The following is a 27,837-nucleotide window of genomic DNA, read 5'->3' as shown; positions in this document are numbered from 1 at the left end:
TTGTGAATCAATCAATATGCTCTCTACTAGACTCCTGTAGAAGTTCAAGAGAATCCTCTCTGACATACCGAATCTCAGGAAGTAGAGGTTTTGATGGGCTTTCTTCATAGTTTGCATCAATGTGCAGGGTCCAGGAAAGATCTTCAGAAATATGCACGCCCAAGAATTTGAAGCTTTTGACTCTAAATCCCTTGGACCCCTAAATTGTCAATTGTGTTATATCCAATTCACGTTATGGGAACCCTTGATAGTTCTGCTAGAGAATGTGGATTGAAAGTGAGAGGGAAAAGATTTAATCAAAACTTGAGGGGCAACATTTTCACACGGTGAATGGTGGGTATATGAACCAGATGCCAGCATGGTTCAGGCAGATACTATAACAGTATATAGGGGTGGCATGGTGGCACAGCGGTAGAGTTGTTTCCTTACAGCGCCAGTTACACTGGTTCAATCCTGACTATTGTGGGTGCCGTTTGTACATTCTCATCGTGACTGCATGTGTTTTCCCTGGGTGCTTCGGTTTCCTCTGACACTGCAAAAAAATATTCCGGTTTGTCGGTAAAGATTTTAAATTGTTCCTAATGTATACTTACGATTTCCCTTAGTCTAAGGGAATCGCAAGTCAGTGCAGACTCATAGGGCTGAAGGGCCTGTTTCCACATTATATCTTTAAACTAACGACATTTGGCTGCATATTTATGGGAAAGGTTTGGAGTGATATGAAGCAAACAATGACAGGTGGGTCTGGCGTAGATGGGGCATCCTGGTCAGCATGTACAAGTTGGGCCAAAGGGCCTGCTTCCATGATGTAAGACACAACCTGTACTTTGTAGCCCAGGACATTGCACTTCTTGCCTTGTAGGGAAATGCTTTCCACTTCCAGATGTAGCGTGTGAATTTTAAGCTTTGTATTATTTGTCTTCATCTGTGCTAGTCAGGGTGTAACCACCAAATGCTGGAGTAACTCAGCGGGACAGGCAGCATCTCTGGAGAGAAGGAATGAGCGATGTTTCGGGTCGAGACCCTTCAGTCTGAAGGAGGGTCTCTACCCGAAAGGTCCCCCATTCCTTCTCTCCAGAGATGCTGCCTGTCCTGCTGAGTTACTCCAGCATTTTCTGTCTACCTTTGATTGAATCCAGCATCTGCAGTTCTTTCCTGCACAAGGTGGAACCAGTTTTGTTTAAGCTTTGCTGTTTCATCCTTTCACCTATTATTTCCTTCTGGGTTGCTTTCCTGTGACTGGTGTTTGCTCCATGAGCATTGAATATCTGGGCTTGGAGTATCTGGGCAAAGTATTGAGAACCTTTCTTGAATCCTAGCAGAGAGAAATGAAAATGCCTAGTGTGTATACTGAAGGCACATAGTTTTAACCAAGGAGGGTTGTGTCTGGCAGAATCCTTCACTTAATCTGGATTTGTAGTGATGAATAGTTTTTAAATCGAGCCAGAATAGGCATGGCTTTAATTATATGTAATCCTCAAAAATTGAAAGCTCTTTCATGTGACTTAATTTGAGATTTGAGTTGGTCTACAAGCATGTGTACTTTTGGAAATAAAAGACCAAGAGCCCCAAGGTTTGACAGGGTATAATTTATTTTTGTGTCTTGGAACACATTTGCAGTAAAGAAGTGAATATTTTAGTGGCTTTCAGTACTGCCATCTTTGGTAATCAAACACAGCAGTGATGATGGAAGGGGGGGGGGGGGGGGTTGGAGCCAGGGTGGATCGTGGCAGAGACGAGAGTTGAATGTTATGTATAGTGGCTTGGTATTTCTTGGCAGAATCAAGCTACTTGGTCTCCCCGCCTTGTCTACTTGCTACGTCAGTGTCGATCGTCAATTTTCAACTTCCAGAAAGCTGGCTCTAACCTATCTGGCTGTGAGGAGCAACAATTGCCCGTCATAAACTAGATGGGTCCGAACAAAACCCATCGATAAAAGTTGAGGAAACTTTGATGCCAAGTTGCTTCCAGGCTTAGCCAGCTTTCAATGATCTTGAACGTTCTTTATATTCACAAACCAGCTTTTAGCTAATTTAATCTCAAACTATTAAAACAAAACAAATGTGAAGAATTGTAAAATTCACGTATTTCACTCCTTGTGCATCTTTACTGACATAATCAAACTTAAACTGACATTGGGTTCGGTGACTAAATCCCTTCGCTGACCAAAGTGCACGTTTGATGATCTTTTGGCAAGCATCTTAGAAATGGGCTTGCATGGGAGCTCTGAGCTTCATGACACTTGTGTAGAAACTATTGGCATTTCTCAATCTGCCCCATTTGGAAGGAATGTCAATGCAAGTTATTCGCTTGTGATAGCTCTGACTTCTCAATGGTTCATGAATAAATGGTGTGCACCAGAATAGTCTTGGAGAATGTAATATGAATAGAGATGAAAAAATGTAACTTGTATAGAGAAGTCACACTAATGTTTTTAATTTACAGATAAAAATGCAATTAGGAAATTTGTTAAGGTGTGCAGTGTTTTGGCTGCTGCAACATTTAACTTTGGCTGGAAGAGTTACTAAGGTGAAGGGAGAGAATTCCTTCCTATCAACAGTCAACCGAAAGACTTTCTTCTGGAGAAAGAACTAGAACTGCTGAGCCGTTTTTAAAAGTAGAACATTCAAACATTTACAACCGTAATAAAACGCTGTTGGCAAGGTAGACCAATGGGTTGGAGAATGATTCTTTTAAATGGTGTGGAGAATTAAACTCTGATGTCAAGTGGATAATGTTGATGTACAGTGGTGTTAGAAGCAATGGCAAGTCTAGTAAATTATTTAAAGATTAGAAAAATACACTCCACTCAACATCAGGATGAATAAAGATCAACGATGAGGAGAAAAAGATAATGAGGAACTGCATGCAAAGTGACTACATTTTTTTTGAAAACATTGAACTTAATATTTTGTCTGACTAATGTTAATGCATGTAAAAGGTGAAGATGTAAAAGGACTATTAAGGGATTGGCATGATAAATCTGCAGGCAAAGTGGTAGAATTATTTGGTAAATAGGTTCATTTCCAATGGTCATGTCGATTTAAACCAGTGATTGCTCTTGCAGCTATCATTTCTTTGTCTACCTGATGACAGAAATGCTGGTTAAACCCATGAATATGAAGCCAGAATATTGTCACATTAATCATGTGACCCAAGTTTGACAGCTGCAGAAATCTAAGTTTCAGCAAGAATTTAACAGTTGTTCTAATAACTGCATTGTTTAAAAAAAAACAAACAACTGGATTGCTGATTGTCAACGAAATGTGCTAACATTGCCAAGTGCAACCTCTATGTGACTCCTGACTTTCCAAGATAGACACAAAATGCTGGAGTAACTCAGCGGGACAGGCAGCATCTCTGGAGAGACGGAATGGGTGACATTTTGGGTTGCCATGTAGTTGACTATTATTTGCTCCCCCAATTTGGAGGTCAATGGGGATAGACAATGAGAATCCATATCTTAAGACCACTGGGAGAAAACATTTGGGTATTATTTACACCTGTCACGAGAACAAGAGTAGCCTTTTGAATGAATGAGAGAGTTGCCTGCTGGAAGGAGAAGTACTTCTAACAAGGAAACAAAAATCCCAAATTCTAGCATGTGTGGGTAATGCCTAATGTTAAAGGTTCCCTTGTAAGCAGTTGCAGTACGGACATTTTGACAGCCACCGAGGCTGTGGTCTCGCCTGGTGTCAGAGTGGTTTCCTGCGCAGAGATAGCCCCAGTGCTGTGGAAGGTCAGGACCACTTGCTGGAAGCTGTGGTCTAGAAAGAATGTGCTGGAACCACACTAATAATGATCCAGAATGGACACAAAAAGCTGGAGTAACTCAACGGGACAGGCAGCATCTCTGGAGAGAAGGAATGGGTGACGTTTCGTTTCGCAGCTTTACAAATGAACTCCACAATTATTAGATTAGAAATTATGACATTTTAAAACAGCAAATATTTAAATTAAATCATAAATGCACAAAAATAATCCCCTTTTGTGATTGGTGCATTATCGCCATATCAGAAAATGATGGCAAGAGGCATTTGAAGCAGCAGATTTAAAAAAACCTTGCATGTTAAAGAGGAGATTGAGCCAAAATTCAAATTGTTTAGCATTGGAGATGGGATTCTCATATGTTCTCTTCATAAAGTCACTGGTTATTAAGTGCAGTAAATATGAAGTGCAGGAGGGACATTTGTTTGATTAATTTCATTGAATAGTGCATAACATTCAGTGTAATGTGGGTAATATGTGGAGGAGAGGATGCTGCAAAGTCTCAAGTCTGAATTTAAGATTGAGTCTAAAGTCCAAGCATGGAGGAAAAAAATGTCACGAAGTGTTAGAGTAACTTGTGGGTCAGATAGCATCTCTGAAGAACAGGCATTGGTGATGTTTCAGGTCAGGACACTTCTGATAAGCGTGGAACGTTTTGGAGTAAATGGATGGATATATGGTGGCCAACTGAATTGAAGCAGAGTGGTTTAAAGGTAATTCTTACAAGATGAAAATAGACACAAAAAGCTGGAGTAACTCAGCGGGACTGGCAGCATCTGAAGTAGGGTCTCGACCTGAAACATAACCCATTCCTTCTCTCCAGAGATGCTGCCTGTCCCGCTGAGTTACTCCAACTTTTTGTGTCTATTTTTGGTTTAAATCAGCATCTGCAGTTCCTTCCTACACATTCTTCCACGATAGTTTGGGGAAAGCATCTCGTGGATAGGTGCAGGAACTTTTATTAACTTGTTAGTCATTTTAAAAGCTTTTAAATCTTAAGTGAAAAATATGTGGCTACAATCAAAATGGATGATGGGGGAGGAAATTCCTCAAATTTGAAGAGGACGATGGCAAGTTAAATATTGCTGCTGTAAAGTTGCTGACTGACTACATAATTATCAAATTGATGGATGATGAAAGCATTTCACTTTGGCAAGTTTGAGGTTGGATTAGAAATGTAAATTGCCTCACTGCAATCAACATGTAAGCTGGGGTCTCCTGAAAAGAAGACTAAATAATGTTTCTGAAGAACGGTCTTGATTTGACTCAATGCCACCCATTCCCTCTATCCGGAGATACTGCCTGTCCTGCTGAGTTACTCCAGCTTTTTGGGTCTATCTTCGGTTTAAAACAGCATCTGCAGTTCCTTCCTTCAAAGAATGTTCTTGTTCAGGTTTGTAATCATGTGAGTTTGTGGGAGTGGGTGCACTGTTTCCATTCAGGCAAACGGGGAGCGTCAGTATAAAATGGTCACTAAGAAATCTCTTATCAGTTAAATGTGTGGCACACTTGTCGTCACTGGAACTGATTGAAGCCACAGCTGAATGTATGCAAAGGGTAGGAGTTGATGGTGAATTAATGAATGAGAATCTGAGAATTTATGCAGGAGACTTGTGGTTTGTGGTTGGGCTACGTGGCCTGTTTCTGTATGTCCAAGTATCTGTGTTGACACTAATTTTGGCCTCAACAAAACTGCAGGTATTAATGTACAAAATGATCAGGAATGGTACTCTTCTCAAACAACTTGCAAGATTATTAAGAGTAAATGCGAGAGGTGCTGTGGGTTTTTGAAAATTGTGGAATGAATGAAAATGGCAAATTGTATTGGGAACTAGTTGAAGAGGAAAGTACTTTTCAGAGCAATGGCATAAATTCCTGAAAACTGCTCTCTAAACGTTTATCCATTCTAAAACCATTACATAGAATAGCGATTGCTTTAATTATCACCAGATCTACAATATAAAGTGTCAAAGATTGGGCAGTGTTGTACAATAGAAATTAATGCACTTGCATGCTGGGCCCTATTTAAGAATGCATATGCCTCATTTCCACTGGACCTTCAAAGGCTTCAGTATTGCTCATTTAATAATTTGGGTGGCTGATTTTCAGCAGAACCTGTGCATGGGCATAATTATCATTAGCTTGGCTAAGTCAGACATACGGCAAGAGAGCAGACCCCTGACTTTATGCCCAACATCCACGCGCCAAACTTCATGATTCCCATTTTATTCTCCTACCTTTCCCATCAACTCTGCCAGGTTCTAACATTCAATTGGGGAGATTGAGTGTCCATTAATTTCAACTGTGTGTCTGTGAACACAATTTTTGTTCCCTTTTCTTGTGGTTCCGTTGGTACTATGGCCCTGTACATGCGGCATCACATTGAGCAGTAATTCAACAGTGTGGTCAAACACTGGTGATCTGCTATGTGATTGAATTTACTAGGGTTGACCACTTGTAGAAAGGAGCAGAAAACGTTTTCTGACATCCTGTTCAACCACCTGTGCTCTTATCAGATATTATCTTTATTGGAAATGTACAACCCATTTGTTTCTGAGAGATGGAATATGTTCATCGTCCGCATGGATTCTTTCTACTTTTGCATAAATGCCCATGGGGCCTATTTTTATTCCTGTCAGGTGAAGTTTTTCTGCACTTGTTGGCTTGGTAATGAATGGTCTGTGTATAAGTGCCACTTTAGGATGAATAGAGCAGAGGTTTATGCTGTCCCTCCCTCCCCCCCGCCCACTGCTGTTGCTGCACCGAGCTTCGGTCGAGTCAGCGGTTTGTGCAGCTGGACAAACTGGCAGGAGTTGGAAGTGTTGAGCCTCAGTGAGGTGAGGGGATTGAGGGCGCCGGGCCCTGCGGGGGAGGGGCCCCCACCCACCGACACCACAGGCCTGGGCCCGGAGTAATGCCCACCACATCCAGGGGTAAACTGTGCCTGTTTGCCCCGCGGGGAGACCAAACCGCACCCGAGGGTGCCAGGCAGTGAAACATAGAAAACTGCGCAGAATAAAGCGTTAGAGCAGCAAGGAAAGTGCGGGTTAACAAAGTGCAAGGCCTGCAGCAAGGTAGGCTGGAGGATGTGTCTGGGGTTATGGGTAGATGGCAGGAGAATGGGGTTGAGAGGGAAAGATAGATCGGCCATGATTGAATGGCGGAGTAGACTTGATGGGCCGAATGGCGTAATTCTGATACTATCACTTATGAAGTTTGTTTGTCGTACCTTTTAAACTGGCTTCATGGACAAATGGTGGCACTTCTCAACTCTTTGGTTATGGGTCTGTGTTTTATTAGCAGGAAGGAACACAACTGTGGGGTAAAATTACTCTATTTCAAATATAGGTTTTGGAAATGCTGGAAGAACCTTTTTTGGGGGTGGGGGGGGGGGGGGAAAGAAGTGTTTTGAGTCTTGGTGTGAGTTCCAATCTCCTGGATGAGGAAGTAAACGTGACTGGTGTACTAACTCACTTTCGTGGAGTACTCTAAACTTCCCTTGAACTCCAAACACTTTTAGGGTAAATTACGAATACAAGAGAAACTGCAGGTTAATGTTTTAAGATTTTTGAATCTTAATTGATGCTTTTTATTTCTATGGAATTCTGTAGCCTCAGACTTCCAAGTCTGTCATTCTTTGGAGATGATGTATTGAATGAGGGTAATCTGTTCACTGCTCTATTACTGAACATGAACACAACAAAAGGCCAGCCATTTACTGATACTAAGTGAAACCATAATTAACATGACCGGAAGCTGCCTGGGTGCGGTGAAAGAAACACAAGCGAGCTTGCCAGCAGTTCTCTGGAACGTCATTTGAATAACTGATGCAATTGATAGCTGGACCACACTTCACTTATAAAAATACTACAGGATTTAGTCATGGATGATTCAAATCTAGTTTTAGTAGATTATTAATTACCATTTAAAATTAAAGTATAGTTTTTCAGTACATCAGGGAGTTTCAACCTGGTTTGAGGAAAGAGTATTTTTAATTTTAAAAAATTGTGATTGATCACAAGTAGTCTTTTTCCTGATTTCTTCTCCTCTTTTCCTCAGGGTTGCCCTCATTGATTTAGGAGTGTTTACTGCTGAAATACTTTGTCAGGCACCACAGGGCAACTTGGGTAATTTAATATCAGAATGCCGTGGGAAGGATTGACAAGTACTTCAGCTGATAAAATATCAAATCTCCACTGCAGTGTTATCCCACTGTTGATGTTTTAAAAATGCACATAGTATATGAAGGAAGGATGCAATGGAAGGATTTCTGTCACTTCAAATCTGCAACAAAAAAAAACCCCTGAGTGCTGCATTTCCTTCCTGTTTGAATATATAGCCTACCAAGTGATTTCCTCAACCTAAAATAATCTTGTAAATAGAAAGGAAACTCAAGCTGAGAATGCAAAAGGAAATGGCCACATTCTGGGGTGGAGGAAAAGTCCCATTTGTGACCTTGCAGGTGTCCGTTGTTTAACTTGATGATCGTTTTTGTTCTCTATTCTATCTACTCCAAACAATTTTATTTCAATTCCAGAGACCAACCATCTATGAACTACTTCTTCCTCTGTGTCCATCATCAATGTTTCAAATGTTACATCACTGTCACCGTCCGTCCTAAAAATGGCGGAAGCTTCCGGCAACAATCAGTGGGAGCCATCACTTGTACAATAGATGATGGTGGTAGCAGAATTAGCTCAGGACACTTCCAGTTTCCAGCCCCGCGACGTGGACGCTTCTGCTATGCGGCCATCAATGAACTTGCTCAAATTGATCTATTGATTACGGTGGATTCACTTCGCTGTCTGATTTGACAGCATATTTACTTAGTTCAAAATGGAAGTTTTTCTCCCCTCCCTACCAAGAAATATTTTCTTTTCCCTCTGTTTGGAGTCTGATTTCTCCATACTTTAGTGGAAAAAGTCAAAGACTAGAGGACATAACTTTAAGGTGCGAGATCGAGAAACAAAGTTTAAAGGAGATGTGTGGGGCAAGTCTTTTTGTTTTTTCCCCCCACTGGGTGGTGAGTGTCTGCAACGTACTGCCCATGCCAAAGGTGGTGGTTGACACAGATATTAGGAGGCAGTGACCATAATATGATAAGTTTTAATTTGCAATTTGAGGGGGAGAAGGTAAAATCAGAAGTGTCAGTATTGCAGTTGGCATGAGGGAGGAGCTGGCCAAAGTTGACTGGTAAGGTCAGGGCTTCACTGATACATCAGTGCAGTGCACCCATTTGCTTCAGAGCAGAGATGCCATAATATCCAGGACTAAAAATCATTTTTAGATCGGAATAGAAAACTGGGCCAAAATTGATGAACGTGGTGCCTCCATGTTTTGTAGCATCCAATGAACACGTGTGGTGACATTAACTAGCACACAATTGGTGACTTTAACAAGTGCACAGCATTTGGTGCAAAGTATTACCAGCCCTGGGCCGTGCAAGAAAATATAAATTGGGCCATAATTAGAGGTTAACGCCTGCATTGTTCGTTGAATGGTTCCTCTCCAGATGTAGAATCTCCATTCTTAGGTTTTTTTCCCCAGTTCATGTTGTATTTTCTTTGCACACTAGGGTTGAGAGGTCAAGATAGATCAGCCATGATTGAATGTGTAGTAGACCCATATCAGTTAGGTAGTGTGGGGCTAATTGTGTGCCCATTTTCCTTTAAAAAAACATTTCCAATGTTACACTTTGTACAAGCACCATTTTCTCACCAACCTCTCCCCCCCCCCCCCCCCCCATGACTTTACTGCCCAACACAGCCATTTGAAACTCTACCATAAATGGAGGTTGTGGGGGGGGGGGCATAAATAATGGCATTGGCTTCTGCATGTATCAGAAGATCAACATCTTCTGTACAATCCAGCAGTTTACACAAACTGCAAAGCTTTGTTCTTTATGTAGTCACTGTTGCCAAATGTGTTCACCAGGCATACAGGCTTTACTTTTGTCTCCAATTGCATTAGTAACTATTGGCAGTGTAAACCAGTGCTTTAGAATTTTCTTCCCACACTTTATTTAGTCTTTGAACCATTTCCAAGGAAGCTGAAATCCTTGTTAATTGAACTGATCAGATTTCACATTCTTGTGGAGATTTGCGTAAAAAGATAAGCCCCTTCAGTTTCACACACTGAGATAGCAAAATTGCAAAAGGCCTAGTCTCAGGCTTTGTGGTACGAATATGACGGCTTTATTTGACCACTTAAAATGGCAATTCATTTACGAAAAACTGTCAGCACTAGATTGTTGAACGTTGAGGTAAATGTATATGTATGAAGGAACTGCAGATGCTGGTTTAAACCGAAGATAGATCACCTGGAAAGGGGGCAGGTGAAGGAACTGATAAATTATAATCACCCTGACAGTCATCATTTATTTGTTAAAGGGCAACAATTTGAGTTTGAACATTAATTTCTGCACCATATAGGTTGTTGTGGAAAGGTTTCACTAATGTCTTGTAAAATAACTTGGATGTGGGATCTACTTTGTGAATTGCAAGCACTTATTTTTAAACCATCTTAAAATGCACCGAAGTTCATATCCTACAGGTTATTTGGTTAGGACCTAACTTATCCCTACCCTTTAAAAAAAGACACAAAGTGCTGGAATAACTCTGCATGTCAGATAGCATCTCTGGAGAATGTAAATAGATGACATTTTGGGTTTCGGTCCATTCTTCTGGCTGAAGAGTCATAAGTGACCATTTTTCATTGCAAGAGTCTGAGACAACACCAGTAATTGTATTTCCACACCTGGATCATGAGTATTGACCTCCCCAAGATCGAAGGGATCTGTAGAGGATGCTGCCTCAAGGTATCTAAAATCATCAAAGACCCACACCCGCCTGGCCACTCTCTCATCTCGCTGCTACCTTCGGGAAGAGCAGAAGCCTGGGAGCCATGAGTTGTAGGTTTAAGAACAGCTAGTTCCAATCAGCTATCAGGCTCTTGAACCAAACTACATCACCCTACCTCCAAAACTACCTAGTACGGACTTTATTTTGGTTGCAATATGTACTTTGTCTCACACTATTATGGCCTGGTTCCCTAGTATTCCTGACCATTTATTATATTATTCATTATTGTATATTTATTTGCTGTGTTATTTAAGAAAATAACTGCAGATGCTGGTACAAATCGAAGGTATTTATTCACAAAATGCTGGAGTAACTCAGCAGGTCAGGCAGCATCTCAGGAGAGAAAGAATGGATGACGTTTCGGGTCGAGACCCTTCTTCAGTCTGAAGAAGGGTCTCGACCCGAAACGTCACCCATTCCTTCTCTCCTGAGATGCTGCCTGACCTGCTGAGTTACTCCAGCATTTTGTGAATAAATACCTTGCTGTGTTATTTAATGTGCTTGTAATGCTGCAGCAAGATTTCTCAGATTTTTCTCTAATTCCAAATAACTCCTGCATTCCTTCCCCACCCTCCTCGGCCTACTGTTTGCATCCTTGTATCCCTGTTGATATCACATCTTACCCAGACAACAATGCACCTCTATGGACTCTACCCTTCCTGAGGTCATCTGTTGTCAGCCCTGTTTAGTTCTGGCATTCTCTATCTTTCAGTCTGACGAATGGTTCCAACCCAAAACGTCACCTATTCCTTTTCTGCAGAGATGCTGCCTGACCTGCTGAGTTACTCCAGCATTTTGTGTCTATCTTTGGTCTAAACCAGCATTTGCAGTTCCTTCCTACGTGAGAAAGAATTTCATTATCATGTGCACCAGGAACCAAACAATGAAACACTCTTGAATCTGCAGAGGCTGCCTGCTCAAGTATTTACAGCAATTTAAACTGATTTCCAGCATCAGAAATATCTTGTTTGTGTAACTTGACATGTTGACCAGCAAAACGGAGACAAAACAACCGGAGTAACTCAGCAGGTCTAACAGCTTCTCTGGAGAGCATGGACAGTCACGTTTTGGGTCGGGGCCCATCTTCAGACTTCAGAGCACCTGAAAAAGGGTCCAACCTGAAAAATCACCTATCCATGTTGTCCAGAGATGCTGCCTGATCCGCTGAGTTACTCCTCTCATCTTTTCCAACTAGCATATGCAGTTCCTTCTTTCCATGTTGGCTAGCAAGCCAACTTTAACTTGGTGATTCTATCTATTGAAATCTGATCCTATGCTGGAGCTTCAATAGAATACATTAAATGTTAGCTTACTAGGGCCCGCCAGTATGAAATTTATTGATGAAATACAATTTCTGTTTGATAATCGTGTTTCTCTTTTTGGGAATAAAGCAAGTCTCTCTTATTTCAACAGATTAATGTTCGGGTTACCACTATGGATGCAGAGCTGGAGTTTGCAATTCAGCCCAACACCACTGGCAAGCAGCTGTTTGACCAGGTATGTTAAACTGTGCACCTTGTTCTGCTTGGATAACCTGTCCTGTATCCAAGAACATTGCCTGAGGACATTTGTGCATTTCACTATTTGTATTTATTCTGCCCAGGCAGAATCGAAATGGTTTGAAGTTCCGAACTAGGTCATCCCAGTTTCCCCTGAATTCAAACCCACCTTTGCTGTTTCCACCTTGTACTTACGCCGTCCTTGTAATTGAGGCAGTGCAGCGCAGGTTCACGAGATTGATCCCTGGGATGGCGGGACTGTCATATGAGGAAAGATTGAAAAGACTAGGCTTGTATTCACTGGAGTTTAGAAGGATGAGAGGGGATCTTATAGAAACGTATAAAATTATAAAAGGACTGGACAAGCTAGATGCAGGAAAAATGTTCCCAATGTTGGGCGAGTCCAGAACCAGGGGCCTCAGTCTTAGAATAAAGGGGAGGCCATTTAAAACTGAGGTGAGAAGAAACTTTTTCACCCAGAGAGTTGTGAATTTGTGGAATTCTCTGCCACAGGGGGCAGTGGAAGCCAAGTCACTGGATGGATTTAAGAGAGAGTTAGATAGAGCTCTAGGGGCTAGTGGAATCAAGGGATATGGGCAGAAGGCAGGCATGGGTTATTGATTGTGGACGATCAGCCATGATCACAATGAATGGTGGTGCTGGCTCAAAGGGCCGAATGGCCTCCTCCTGCACCTATTTTCTATGTTTCTAACAACTAAACATGCAATACATGATGTAACTCACAATTGAACGTGGCTGACTTTCCAAACTTTGACAATTATCAATCTCTTTTTAGTGTACAAATTCATCTTTCTATTCAAAATCAATGTATTTGATAAGCAGAGCACTGTTGTGCAAAATTATATCTGAATATTCTTTGACAGCAAAGTTGCTTGATGCACAAGATTACATTATGACTGTGGGAGTAGAGGTGAGATTTTGTACAAGAAAAGTCAAAAATGTTTGTCATGTGTATCGACAACTGAACAATGAGATTCTTGCAGCAGCATAACTGGCCTGTAATGCAATACACAGATAATATTTAATATATTTTAAAAATCTGTAAATCAATAATCCCGATACTAGAGCATTGAATCAGTATTCAAAATGTGGCAACACCATTTCTTTGTGCCTAAAGACATAGACAATTTTTGAGCCATTTCTGAATCCAGTGTCAGGGATTTGGGGATTTTTAAATATTCTTAATTTCTAATGCTTGAAATGACAAGGTATACAATTTGTTTCCAAAGCAATTGCCTAAATAATATCAGATAAGGTGAATGTGTTGATTTCCTTGATATAGTTTATTAACATTGCTTCTGAACTACTGCTTTCAAAGAGCTGCTTTTATAGCACTTTCTGTTTCAAAACTGGTTGCATTAACTTTAAAAAGGATTTTTTTAAATCTTAATTCCGGAGCTGTGCAAAAAAAAAACATTGTTCAGGTACAACACTTAATTGTTCGACCAAACATTAGGCCATTATGATCTTGCTTTTTCTAAATTGGGAAATTTAGTGGGGAAAAGTAAATACCAAGTGTGCCAGTGGCCTGCACATTTGGCAATTAATCTGATGCAGCAAGTTCACTCGTGTGGTAGTTTAAGCTTGCAATGGGGTTTCCCTCTTGCCTTTCAGTCAAGGGCAGGATGTGAGGATTTCCGGTGTATTTAGGACTGAGTGGGGCAATGTTCATGCTAATTGTTGTTATCTTGTACTAATAAGCTTAACATCCTGTTCTATTGCAGAAACACTTGTTGTTCACCACTTCTTTGTTCATGGAAGATGGGGGATATGTTACCGAAATTGGCCAGGACATCAGGCTCCTTGCACTGACACTTGAGAGAGTCAGAGTACTATTATCAAAATTTAAATCAGGTTGCTTGCTGATCTGAAGAAGGGTCTCGGCCCAAAACATCACCCATTCCCTTTCTCCAGAGATGCCTGCCAGCCCACTCTGAACAATTTGAAAATCACTCTGAACAATTTGATTAACTTTTCTCCCTTGTCTCATTTCCAAATGTATTGAGAAATTAAAATTTTCGTTATTTAAAATTTGGTTATTTAAAATCCTCTGGAACTGGCACAATGCCTACCTATCCGAAGAGCGAAGATCAAGTCTAGACTATCTAAAACAATGCTGGATTCTGCTGTTACCAAGGATGCACATAGGTAAACTACTTCTGCCACTCTTGGGTCTGGCCAAGACATTTTCTACCAGTGCAAGGGACTGTCCATGGCTATTTCTAAGATTCACTGTTATATGCCAAAGAACATGCTCCCCTTATTGCTCCCACAAAGGCTTATTGGGAAAGTGCACAGTTCAGGACCCTCTTGTTGGAAGCTGATGTTCTGGAGAGGATGTTTTCCTTTTAATCTTTTATTTTACTTGTGATTGGGAATGTTCAATTTCAGTGAAATCCTCAGCATGCATGGATTAAAACCGCCTTGAATGTAATGAGCAATATATAATCAAACTTATTTAATCATGTACAAAGTTGACTCTGATACTAATCTGAACCAATGGTGAATATAATGTGGATAAATGTGAGGTTATCCACTTTGGTGGCAAGAACAGGAAAGCAGACTATTATCTGAATGGAGCAGGGGAGATGCAACGAGACCTGGGTGTCGTGGTACACCAGTCATTGAAAGTAGGCACGCAGGTGCAGCAGGCAGTGAAGAAAGCGAATGGTATGTTGGCATTCATAGCGAAGGGATTTGAGTATAGGAGCAGGGAGGTTCTGCTGCAGTTGTACAGGGCATTGGTGAGACCACACCTGGAGTATTGCGTACAGTTTTGGTCTCCTAATCTGAGGAAAGACATTCTTGCCATAGAGGGAGTACAGAGAAGGTTCACCAGATTGATTCCTGGGATGGCAGGACTTTCATATGAAGAAAAACTGGATAGACTCGGCTTGTACTCGCTGGAATTTAGAAGATTGAGGGGGGATCTTATAGAAACTTGCAAAATTCTTAAGGGGTTGGACAGGCTAGATGCAGGAAGATTGTTCCCGATGTTGGGGAAGCCCAGAACAAGGGGTCACAGCTTAAGGATAAGGGGGAAGTCTTCTAGGACCGAGATGAGAAAACATTTCTTCACACAGAGAGTGGTGAATCTGTGGAATTCTCTGCCACAGAAGGTAGTTGAGGCCAGTTCATTGGCTATATTTAAGAGGGAGTTAGATGTGGCCCTTGTGGCTAAAGGGATCAGGGGGTATGGAGAGAAGGCAGGTACGGGATACTGAGTTGGATGATCAGCCATGATCATATTGAATGGCGGTGCAGGCTCGAAGGACCGAATGGCCTACTCCTGCACCTATTTTCTATGTTTCTATGTGAACCAAAACAGCTCAGGTGGTTCTTTATGCCAGTGGGTGGAGGGATATGGATCAGGAACAGGCACATGAGATTAGTTTATCTTGGCAGTATGTTCAGCACAGACATTGTGGGCCGAATGGCCTGTTCTATGCTGTAGTGTTCTGCAACACTTTGCCTATTGCTGTGTATCTTTACAAACTCATAATAGAGCATCAAGTTAATAAAAACACGTCACCTGAATGGATGAGATCTCGTCCAGGGTGCTATGAGAAACCAAAGAGGAGATGGCGTAGTCCCCAAAGGAAACTTGTGTATCTTGGACATGGGTGAAGTGCCAAATGACAGATGGCTATTTTTTTTAAGGATAGGCCAGTATGCCTTATGTCAGTGATGGGGAAATGTACCAGAGAAATTAAAGGGAAGGATTAGTGCACATTTGGAAAGGCAGGGGCTGATCAGTTATAGTTGGCATGGCCTTTATGCTGGGGGAAATCCTATCTCACTAGTTTTGAGGTATTTAAGGAGATTTAAGGGAACATGGTAGATATTATCTAGATGGACACTGGGGAAGGCATTTGACAAAGTCCTTCATAGTAGGCTGGTCCAGAAGGTTAAGGACATGAACACATAGTGACAGGAGGTAAGGGGTAGTGGTAAATGATTGCCCTTCCAATTGGAGGTTTGGTATTTGTGATGTACCATTGAGATTGTGCCGGAGCCTTTGCTGTTCATGACATTAATGATTCCGGTCTGAATGTAGGAGGTCTAATTTGGTGAATTTGTAGAGGACCGGAAGGTTGGTAGTGTTGATAGTGAAGGAGATGGCCCTGGAACTACAGCAGGATAGAAATCTGGACGGAAGTCAGGCGGAGTGCTGACAAATGGGTTTCTATGTGACGCAAGGAGATCAATTTTGTAAAGTCAAATAGAGCATGTACAATAAATGGTGGGACACTACGGAATGTTGAAGAACAGAGGGACCATGGGGTTCATCTGCGTGGTTCCCTAAAGCTGCAACACAGGTAAATAGGGTATTGAAGAAAGCATATGGCATTATTGGCTTCATAACTTGGGCATAGAATGTAAAGGTTACATGCCCATGTTACAACTTTATAAAGCACTGGTTGGATCCATTTTGAATACTGTCAGCAGTTTTGATTGCTGCCAATAGAAAGAATGTGAGTAAGCTGGAGAGAATGCAGAGGAGATTCATAGAAACATAGACATAGAAAATAGGTGCAGGAGTAGGCCATTCGGCCCTTCAAGCCTGCACCGCCGTTCAATATGATCATGGCTGATCATCCAACTCAGTATCCCGTACCTGTCTTCTCTCCATACCCCCTGATCCCTTTAGCCACAAGGGCCACATCTAACTCCCTCTTAAATATAGCCAATGAACTGGCCTCAACTACCTTCTGTGGCAGAGAATTCCACAGATTCACCACTCTCTGTTGCCTGGATTGGAAGACTTCAGTTATAGAGAGGGATTGGATAAGCTTGGTTTGTTTTCCTTGGAACAAAGGAGGCTGAGAGTGACTTGTTGGAAGTATATAAATTTATACACAACAAAAAGATCGGGTTAATAGTCAGAAACATTTTCTCATGGTTGGAGTATCAAACACAAGCGGGAATGGGTTTATGGTGAGAGGAAGAAGTTGTTTTCTAAGGTAGTCAAAGAGAAAGTTTTATTATACAGAATGGTTGGCATCTGGAATTAATAGCAAAGACTGGTGGGGTTGCAAAACAAAAATCTAATTTGAGACATTTTAGAAGGGCACATGAAAGAGTAAGACACTGAAGATAGACAAAGTGCTGGAGTACCTCAGCAGATCAGGCAGCATCTTTGGAGAAAAAGGATTGGTGACATTTCGAGTCAGGATCCTTCCGGCCCAAAACACCACCATCCTTTTTCTCTGGGGATGCTGCCTGATCTGCTGAGATACTCCAGCACTGTGTATTTCTTCAGTATAAACCAGCATGTCCAGTTCCTTTCTGCACATTGAAGGATACTGACCAAGTATGGGTGGTAGTGTAGGTGAGCAACATAAGGTCAGCATGGACGTGGTGGGCTGAAGGGCCCATTTCTGAGCTGTTCAACCCTTAACTTGGCTTTCATTCAGTTGGCTCCACTGGGCGTGCCTGACGCCAAATGACTGAAATGTGTTCTGTCTGTATTCGGATCAGCTCCGTCATGGAAAGAGAGAACCAGGAAGATTTCAGTATAAGAAAATAACTGCAGATGCTGGTACAAACGTGAAGGGTCTCGACCCGAAACGTCGCCCATTCCTTCTCTCCCGAGATGCTGCCTGACCTGCTGAGTTACTCCAGCATTTTGTGAATAAATACCTTCAGGGAGATTTTAGCCTGTGCTCAAAACCTTTTTGAGTTGGTGTTGGGATGCAAGATCCCCTCTGCCTTGAGAATCCCTGGCCCATGATTGTTGTAGGCGGAGGGTGAGAATTTGGGATGGTATTGTCAGCTTTATTCCATATGTTAGGAGCACACAGAGCCCTGTGTCAGCAGCAGAAAGATCACTCCTGACAGTGTAATCAGTGAAAGAGCATATGGTCCCCACAATAGCCTCGTCAGTCGGCTCACAACCCAGAGTAGCAAGTTTTCCTCTATCCTGAAAGCCTGGGTTCACCCCTCTGGTGTAGAGGTGAATAGATTTACATCAGACTATCCTCCATTTACAATTTAGTTTTTAATCGAAAATGCAGTTATAACTGTGCACATGAGGATCTTGGTTGCAATGGCATTGTGACTGGGAGTTATTTGTGTACTTCCCTATGCAAATTGAGAATATGTTTGTGTTTCTTGCATATTAAAATCTACTGAAAAGTTGGGATGAGAAATAGAGAACCTGCCCCTAATGAATATTCAGTTTAGTTTATTATTGTCGCGTGTACCGAGGTACAGTGTAAAGCTTTTGTTTGCGTGCTATCCAGTCAAAGAAAAGACTAGACTTGAATACAGTCAAGCAGTACACAGATACAGGGTACAACATTTAGTGCAAGGATATAACAGTGATATTACAATACTTCATACACTTCACTTCCAATTTCCATCCTGCCCTTAAATATACCTGGACTATCTCCGACATCTCCCTCCCGTTTCTGGACCTCACCATCTCCATCACAGGAGACGGACTAGTGACTGACATCTGCTATAAACCCACTGACTCGCACAGCTATCTGAACTACACTTCTTCCCACCGGTCTCCTGCAAAAAGACAATCCCCTACTCCCAATTCCTCCGTCTACGCCGTATCTGCGCTCGGGATGAGGTGTTTCACACTAGGGCGTCAGAGATGTCCTCATTCTTCAGGAAACGGGGTTTCCCCTCTTCCATTATAGATGAGGCTCTCACTAGGGCCTCTTCTACATCCCGCAGCTCCGCTCTTGCTCCCCCTTCCCCCACTCGCAACAAGGACAGAATCCCCCTCATTCTCACCTTCCACCCCACCAGCCAGCGGATCCAACAAATCATCCAACATTTCCGTCACCTACAACGGGACCCCACCACTGGCCATATCTTCCCATCCCCTCCCCTCTCTGCGTTCCGCAGAGACCGTTCCCTCCGTAACTCCCTGGTCCACTCGTCCCTTCCTACTCAAACCACCCCATCCCCGGGCACTTTCCCCAGCAACCGCACGAGATGCAACATCTGTCCCTTTACCTCCCCCCTCAATTCCATCCAAGGACCCAAACACTCTTTCCAGGTGAGACAGAGGTTCACCTGCACCTCCTCCAACCTCATCTATTGCATCCGCTGCTCCAGATGTCAACTTATTTACATCGGCGAAACCAAGCGCAGGCTCGGCGATTGCTTCACTCAACACCTGCGCTCGGTCCGCGTTGGCCAAACTGGTCTCCCGGTGGCCGAGCACTTCAACTCCCCTCCCATTCCCAGTCTGTCCTTTCTGTCATGGGCCTCCTCCAGTGCCATAGTGAGGTCCACCGGAAATTGGAGGAACAGCACCTCGTATTTCGCCTGGGCAGCTTGCAGCCCAGTGGTATGAACATCGACTTCTCCAACTTTAGATAGTTCCTCTGTCCCTCTCTTCCCCTCCCCCTTCCCAGATCTCCCTCTATCTTCCTGTCTCCACCTATATCCTTCCTTTTTTCCCGCCCCCCTGACATCAGTCTGAAGAAGGGTCTCGACCCGAAACGTCACCCATTCCTTCTCTCCTGAGATGCTGCCTGACCTGCTGAGTTACTCCAGCATTTTGTGAATAAACACCTTTGATATTACAATACATCTATTCAATAATGTTACCCTCTAAACATAATCTATAGGGTTCTTGAGGCACCCTGAACCTAGAATGTGTTCATTTTTCACCGATACATTAGCATTGAATGTTCAGGAGGATGTAGTGTTGGAGGTGGTGTGTGAAAATATCAATTTAACAATTATACACCTTTTTTAAAATAGGATGTAATTTGATTTGTAGCAACAGTTATTCAATGTTCTGTAAATGTAGACCACGAGTCAAGTCAAAAGGGAACACCAGTGGTGGAGATGGCTTGGTGTTGGAATGATTTAAAAGCATTGCGCAATGCACTGCATTCTATGAAACCTTTGGTGCTGACATCTATGAATTGAATAAAATGAAGACTCTCTTTTGGTTGGGAAACTTGTTGCCAATTTATATGCTGCTGACAGCAAGACTCGAATCTCTGACTGTTTGCTGCTTGACTTGTATTTGCATTTTATGCAAGTTTGGGCATGTTATGTCTTGTTCAGCTGGCAAGTGTCCTTCAATCACTTTGATAAGGACAGCATTGTTACCTGGGCTTTGATCTGAGCTTCCAAGTTTCTGGATCAATGCAAGTGTGATGTTGTTAGCCGAAAGCTTTGAAACAGATGCATATATTCTAGCATTTTGCATCACCTACCTTGTGCAAGCTAGCTGACATCCAAAGCGTGATCTTTTTGCAAAGCAGCCAAGCATTTCCTGCCTTTGTGCTTTTGGAGTGCTTTGCAAGCTCACAATCTATATGGCCATATATGGCCTTGTACTTGTTGACTACCTCGGCCAAGAATATTAATGTTATGCCAAAGTGACCATAGACATTCCAGTCTCTTCTGTTATGTCTGAATGGAAGTCCTGTGCAGATCATTTGCAGCGAAACTGTGAATGAATGACTTTTTAAAAGATGATTGCTTTGAGAACAATCTAAACAATACTACACTTAACCCCTTCTGAAATGTGTAGAGACATAGAAAATAGGTGCAGGAGGAGGCCGTTCGGCCCTTTGAGCCAGCACCGCCATTCATTGTGATCATGGCTGATCGTCCACAATCAATAACGCATGCCTGCCTTCTCCCCATATCCATTGATTCCACTCGCCCCTGGAGCTCTATCTAACTCTCTCTTAAATCCATCCAATGATTTGGCTTCCACTGCCCCCTGTGGCAGAGAATTCCACAAATTCACAACTCTCTGGGTGAAAAAGTTTCTTCTCACCTCAGTTTTAAATGGCCTCCTCTTTTTTATTCTAAGACTGGCTCTGGTTCTGGACTCGCCCAACATTGGGAACATTTTTCCTGCATCTAGCTTGTCCAGTCCTTTTATAATTTTATATGTTTCTATAAGATCCCCTCATCCTTCTAAACTGTAGTCAATACAAGCCTAGTCTTTCCAATCTTTCCTCATATTACAGTCCCGCCATCCCAGGGGTCAATCTCGTGAACCTACGCTACACTGCTTCAATTACAAGGATGTCCTTCATCAAATTAGGAGACCAAAACTGTACACCATACTCCAGATGTGGTCTTACCAGGGCCCGATACAACTGCAGAAGAATCTCTCTACTCCTATACTGAAATCCTCTTGTTATGAAGGCCATTAGCTTCCTTCACGGCCTACTGTACCTGCATGCCAACTTTCAGTGACTGGTGTACAAGGACACCCAGGTCTCGCTGTACCTCCCCCTTGCCTAACCTAACACCATTGAGATAATAATCTGCCTCCTTGTTTTAGCTGCCAAAGTGGATAACCTCACATTTATCTATACTATTATGCTGCATCTGCCCCCTGTGGCAGAGAATTCCACAAATTCACAACTCTCCCACTCACTCAACCTGTCCAGGTCACCCTGCAACCTCCTAACATCCTCTTCACAGTTTACACTGTCGCCCAGCTTTGTGTCATCTGCAAACTTGCTAGTGTTGCTTCTAATTCCCTCTTCCAAATCATTAATATATATGGTAAACAGTTGTGGCCCCAACACCAAGCCTTGCGGCACTCCACTCGCCACTGCCTGCCATTCTGAAAAGGACCCGTTTACTCCTACTCTTTGCTTCCTGTCTGCCAACCAATTTTCTATCCATGTCAACACCCTACCCTCAACACCATGTGCTCCAATTTTAGTCACCAATCTCCTGTGTGGGACCTTATCAAATGCTTTCTGAAAGTCTAGATACACTACATCCACTGGCTCCCCTTCATCCATTGTAGGAAGGAACTGCAGATGCTGATTTAAACCAAAGATGGTCACAAAATGCTGGAGTAACTCAGCAGGACAGGCAGCATCTCTGGAGAGAAGGAATGGTGACGTTTCAGGTAGAGATCCTTCTGAAGACTGAAGAAGGGTCTCGACCGGAAAAGTCACCCATTCCTTCTCTCTGTTGATACTGTCTGTCCCGCTGAGTTACTCCAGCATTTCGTGTCTCCCTTCTGAAACCTATTGTGAAAAGTGCTGATCAAAATCTATAATTGGTTCATTTTAAACTTTTTTTTGGAAGCCGTTTGATTATTCTGATGTGCTTTCTACAGATAGTAGTGCCTCTCCCGGACCTCTTGTGTGAACTTGGGCAGTGAATGTGTTCAGTGGGTGAGAGGGAAGGATCGTGAACTCAGGATGTTGGCTGACATTTTTTTTTAAAAGCTACAATTTTCAAAAGAACTATGCTGCAAATGCACTGCAGATCAGTTGACATCTGTGGGGAACAAGAGCGTGGGTGAGAAACTTCTTGATCGGAATCACTTTAGAACATTAATGTTTCCACAGACACCTCTAATGTGCTGTGTTTTTAGAATTTTTCTGCTTTGTAGATTTCTGGTATCTACAGCAATTTGTTTGATGTTGCAGTCACTATGTTTTGTGGGATTTTGAATGATTGGCTATTTAAAATATATATATATATTATAATGGTATGGTAAAAGATCTGTATGTGAAAGATTTTCCAAGGTACCAGTGCAGTGAAGCCACCATTCTGGCCCCCTTATAAAAAGAAAAGGATATAAATGCATTGAGCACAGTCCATAAGTGAATAGGTCCTGGGTTCTATCACAAACAGTGGAAGAAATTCTCCATTCTTAAGAGTTTGGAAAAGTGAGGGGTGGAACAAGATTCCTAGCAGACATGAGCGGGTAGATGTTGTGATGTTTTAACCAGTAGGGGAAACCTCAAACCAGGGTGTTTTTAAGACTAGTTCAAGAGAGGTTTTTTTTTTTAAAGCAAGCAGATGCATGGATATGAATGTGTTTTGTTTTTGAAAGATTGAGGTATTGAGCCTGTGAGGCCTGGGGCAGATCAGCCATGATATTGATTACAGGCTAGGCTGGAGTGGCTTATCCCTGCTCCAGGTTTTGTATTTTTGTTTTGAGCATGGCAGACAGTGCAAATGGGCAATGGCTGTCATTTGATGAATTGATATCATGGCTTACAACAAATGCAAATATTCCTTGGGGCACAGTAATCCAACGGGAATCCAAAGTGGTCAGTCTGTGGCAAAGTTATGGTGGTATTGGATTAAAGAGAAAATGGTCCCTTTGGTAACAATAAACCTGAGATTTGAGGGTAATGAGAGATTTCATCAGAGACCAAGAAAGTTTGGGATCTAGAGAAACCCTCTTTTAGTAATGTTTCTATAGAAGAGTGAAAAGATAAAATGCGTAGGAAGGAACTGCAGATGCTGGTTTTCACTGAAGATAGACACAATGCTGGAGTAACTCAGCGGGACAGGCAGCATCTTTGGAGAGAAAGAATGGCACTCATCCAGCATTTTGTGTTTATCTGAGTTCAACCCTGACTATGGGTGCTGGCTGTACGGAGTTTGTACGTTCTCCCTGTGACTGCATGGGTTTTGTCCAGGTGCTCTAGTTTCCTCCCACACTCCAAAGACATACAGGGTTGTAGGTTAATTAGCTTTGCTAAAATCGTCTCCAGTGTGTAGGTTGGTGTTAGTATAGGGGGTAATCGGTGGTTGGCCTATTTCCATGTTGTATCTCTAAAGTCTAAAGAAAATACAGATGCTCCCGACTTACAATGCTTCGACTTGCGATACTTCTAGGACTCTGTCATCTACACTCCAAGGTTTTGAAAGTTATTGCTATGACAATATTGGTGGCATTAGGGATCTATCTGCACCTTTTTATTGTAGTTGGGCTTCAGTGGTAAAAGGAGCAATGTCAAAGCGGACATTGTAAGAATAATATTGCAAGGGACTGGCTTTGCATGGGTGGTATATAGACACTCCCAGACGTGGAAAGGGGACGTGTAAACTCTCACTTGTGCTTGCAATTCTTGAAGCCCACTGGCTCCTCCATGGTCTCTGCCTTGGAGCTCCTCCGTGGTCGCTGCTTTGGAGCTCCCTCATGGTCTCTGCCTTGGAGCTCCACCGTGGTCTCTGCCTTGGAGCTCCTCCGTGGTCGCTGCCTTGGAGCTCCCCCGTGGTCGCTGCCTTGGAGCTCCCCCGTGGTCGCTGCCTTGGAGCTCCCCCGTGGTCTCTGCCTTGGAGCTCCCCCGTGGTCTCTGCCTTGGAGCTCCCCCGTGGTCTCCAAGTCGAAAGGTTTGCGGGACATCTGTATCAGAGTTACAATCTCTCAGTTTCGAGTGCAAAAAGTCTGAGATTAGAGTGCATTATTTATGTAACAGCACACAGTCATATAGCACAGAAACAGGTCTTTCAGCCCAACTCGTGCATGCTGTCTAAAATGTCCCATCTAAACTGGTCCAATTTGGCCCATATATCTTCTAAACCTTTCCTATCCATGTAACTGTCCAAGTGATTTTTAAATGTTATTACACCTACCTCGACCACCCCTTTGGTAGCTCATTCCACATATCCACTATATTCTATGTGGGGAAAAAAATTGCCTGTCATGTTCCTATTAAAACTTTCCCCTCTCACTTTTAACTTGTGTCCCTGGTCCCCTTATGTTCCCCTACCCTAGGTAAAAGGCTCTGTGCATTCACCTGATTAATTCCCCTCATGAATTTATGCACCTCGATAAGAGCATCACATTGATTCTTATGCTCCAAGCAATAAAGTCCTTGCCCGATCTATCCCTATAGCTCGGGCCCTCGGGTCCATTATCTGCGTACAACTGCACTAGGAAATCCATGCTCCCCTGCTGCTAGCCTGCTGGACTTTGTTCGTTGAGGCTAACTATGTTCTAGTTTTTGAATATTTTACTACGTTTGTGTTGCAATTAGGAGAGTAATGGCCATCATTTGGGGGCTTTCTACCAAAACATCTTAGAAGCTTCAGATTATATATTGGGTTTTATCCCCTTTGCTTTTGCAGAAGTCAAGTCAAGTTTATTTGTCACATACACATAAATGTGCAGTGAAATGAAAGATTACCCACAGTCCAACACAAGAGCAATAAAAATAAGCAATAACACACACAATCAAACAAAAAGAAACATCCATCACAGTGAGTCTCCTCCAGTCACCTCCTCGCTGTGATGGAAGGCCAGAATGCTTTTTTCTCTTCCCCTGCCGTCTTCTCCCGCGGTCAGGCTGTTGTAGTTGCCACGTTCCATGCCGCGCCGGACGGTGGAAGGTCCGCAGCGGGCCGACCCAAGCCCTCTGATCCGGGGCGGGCAAAGATGCTGCCGCTGCACGTCGGGGCGGTCAGGTCTCCCGACATTGAAGCCCCCGCCGGGCAGAGAAAAATCCCGCGGCCGGACGGTGAAAGGTCCGCGGTGGGCCGACCCAAGCCCCGCGACTTGGGGCGGGCGAAGACGCTGCCGGAGCTCCCAATGTCGGCCCCCACCCAGGGACCTGCGAGCTTCCGACGTCCACGCGGCCGGAGCCTCCACAGGCGAGTCCCAGGTGGAGGCCGCCAGCTCCAGGGGTTTGGCCGGTGGTAGGCCGCAGCGGGAACGGAGACACGACCCAGAACAAAAGGTCGCGTCTCCGTTCAGAAGAGACAACTTGACATTTACAGTTCCCGCCCCCCCCCCCCCCCCCCCCCATAGTACACAACCCCCAAAAAACTACATCACATTTACAGTACAATCAAGACAAAAAAACAACATAAAAACACAAAGACAGGCGGACTGCAGGTACGCCGCAGCTGCTAGGGCAGTGCAGTTCTGTAGTTTCTCAGGTGTCCCAATCCTTTGTGGGTCTGACAGTTCTGGGCAGGCAGTCTTCAACTCTGGTTAGTTTGGAATGTTACATTGTTCCTAATATATGTGCATGAATTCTGCCTACTCCTGTCAGAGACTTGGTGTCGTCGCTAGAACAGACTAAAATTTGAGCAGTCATTGACACATTTTGTAAATGCCCAACTAGACACACATGCCAGAAATAGTTGTATCCACAGAAAGAAAGCATTCAATGTTTTCTGTAAATAATTTTCTTTTAAGACAGCTATGTGAAAGATTAACTCTCTCTTTCCAGGGATGCTGCTGGAGTATTTTGAGGATCAATTAACTGCATTTTTTTGTGTGGTTATGTGACTGGGTTCTTGTTGCTTATCACAAGCTCTACAACCCTTTTATTTCTGCAGGTTGTGAAGACCATTGGACTGCGTGAGGTCTGGTTCTTTGGGCTTCAGTACCAAGACACAAAAGGCTTCTCCACTTGGTTAAAACTCAACAAAAAGGTCAGTAGTTAAGAAATATTCCAGGGAACACCCATTAATGTGTTGCTGGTGTTTAATATATATTTATATATATTTGAGGGGGAAAAAGTTTTCATTGTCTCTAATGTTTATTAAGTTTGGCTTTGTATGACATTCTAACATGAATCAAAGTGGAGCATCATGTGACGTGTTTTTTAAGGCATGTGGGGTCGGGCATGATCTTCATCTGGACCCCAGGGGAAAGATTTAAAAGGGATATGAGGGGCATTTTCCCCCACACAAGCTGGTGTGTACATGGAATGAGCTGCCAGAGGGAGTGGTAGGTACAGGTATTTACATTGCACTTGGACCAATACATGGATCAGAATGTTGTTGGAGGGATATGGGCCAGGCATGGGCAAGTGGGACTAGCTCAACTAAATAATTTGATCTTTATGGATCAGTTGGGCTGCAGAGCCTGTTTCCATGTTTGGATTTGGACTCTTGCATACTAAATACTTTCAGCAAGTCACTGGTAAATTTTCTAAAATGCATATGAAATTGTGTATATTTAAAAATCAACCAACCTTTTTCGGCAGTAATCCATGAGATGAATATATCCTTGCCAAAAAGTTTTACAGATTCGACGGACCATTTGATCTATTCTTGCAATTATTTGAATTGGAAGTTATTCTATGGTATCTTGAACCTACGTAGAATAAAAATACCAGGCCTACTGGAGCCTTCATTTAGACGGGCTGTTTCGCACTTCTGTAGGGTGTTTCCCTACAACAGCTTATCCTTGCAGTCCTGTTGAAACTGGGCTGATGGCACTTGTTGTTTGGGAGGGGACGGTGGGGAGAGAAACTACCATACTTAGTAATGGAGAATTTCTAAGCTTGACACCGTCCGGTCGTATTTTTGCTTCAACCTGGTTGTTTTGCTCTTTCAGCATTGTGCCTCCTGTGCCATCAATTGGCAATTCCTCTGGGTTTCTTACTTGCTGGTCTGCTGATCAGGATGCTTGTCCTGTGTGTGTCTGGCTGGTTAAATAATTGACTTTCTTATCTTTAGAAAATCAACCATTGGCATATAATATAAAAGTGGTCTTTGAACAAAGACTTGCAGATAAATATTTTCTCATGAATAAACCAATAGAAACATAGAAACATAGAAAATAGGTGCAGGAATAGGCCATTCGGCCCTTCGAGCCTGCACCGCCATTCAATATGATCATGGCTGATCATCCAGCTCAGTAGCCTGTACCTGCCTTCTCTCCATACCCCCTGATCCCTTTAGCAAAAAGGGCCACATCTAACTCCCTCTTAAATATAGCCAATGAACTGGCCTCAACTACCTTCTGTGGCAGAGAATTCCACAGACTCACCACTCTCTGTGTGAAGAAATGTTTTCTCATCTCGGTCCTAAAAGACTTCCCCCTTATCCTTAAGCTGTGACCCCTGGTTCTGGACTCCCCCAACATTGGGAACAATCTTCCCGCATCTAGCCTCTCCAACCCCTTAAGAATTTTATATGTTTCTATAAGATCTCCCCTCAGTCTTCTAAATTCCAGCGAGTACAAGCCC

The 27,837-nt window shown here is 43.0% G+C and overlaps 1 protein-coding gene across 1 annotated transcript in view; it reads left to right on the top strand.

Annotated features, from left to right (window-relative positions):
* The window catches only part of msna (moesin a), a 101,812-nt gene that overhangs the window by 31,837 nt on the left and 42,138 nt on the right, over positions 1-27,837 (top strand). Inside the window, exons 2-3 of the mRNA XM_078412522.1 lie at positions 12,042-12,125; positions 26,198-26,293. Coding sequence (XP_078268648.1) covers positions 12,042-12,125; positions 26,198-26,293 — 180 coding nt within the window. The remainder of the gene's footprint in view (positions 1-12,041; positions 12,126-26,197; positions 26,294-27,837) is intronic.

Source organism: Rhinoraja longicauda, chromosome 15 (assembly GCF_053455715.1).
Source record: "Rhinoraja longicauda isolate Sanriku21f chromosome 15, sRhiLon1.1, whole genome shotgun sequence".
Taxonomy (NCBI): domain Eukaryota; kingdom Metazoa; phylum Chordata; class Chondrichthyes; order Rajiformes; family Arhynchobatidae; genus Rhinoraja; species Rhinoraja longicauda.
Note: the sequence above shows the minus strand (reverse complement) of the source record. Positions and strands in the feature narration are given on the sequence as shown.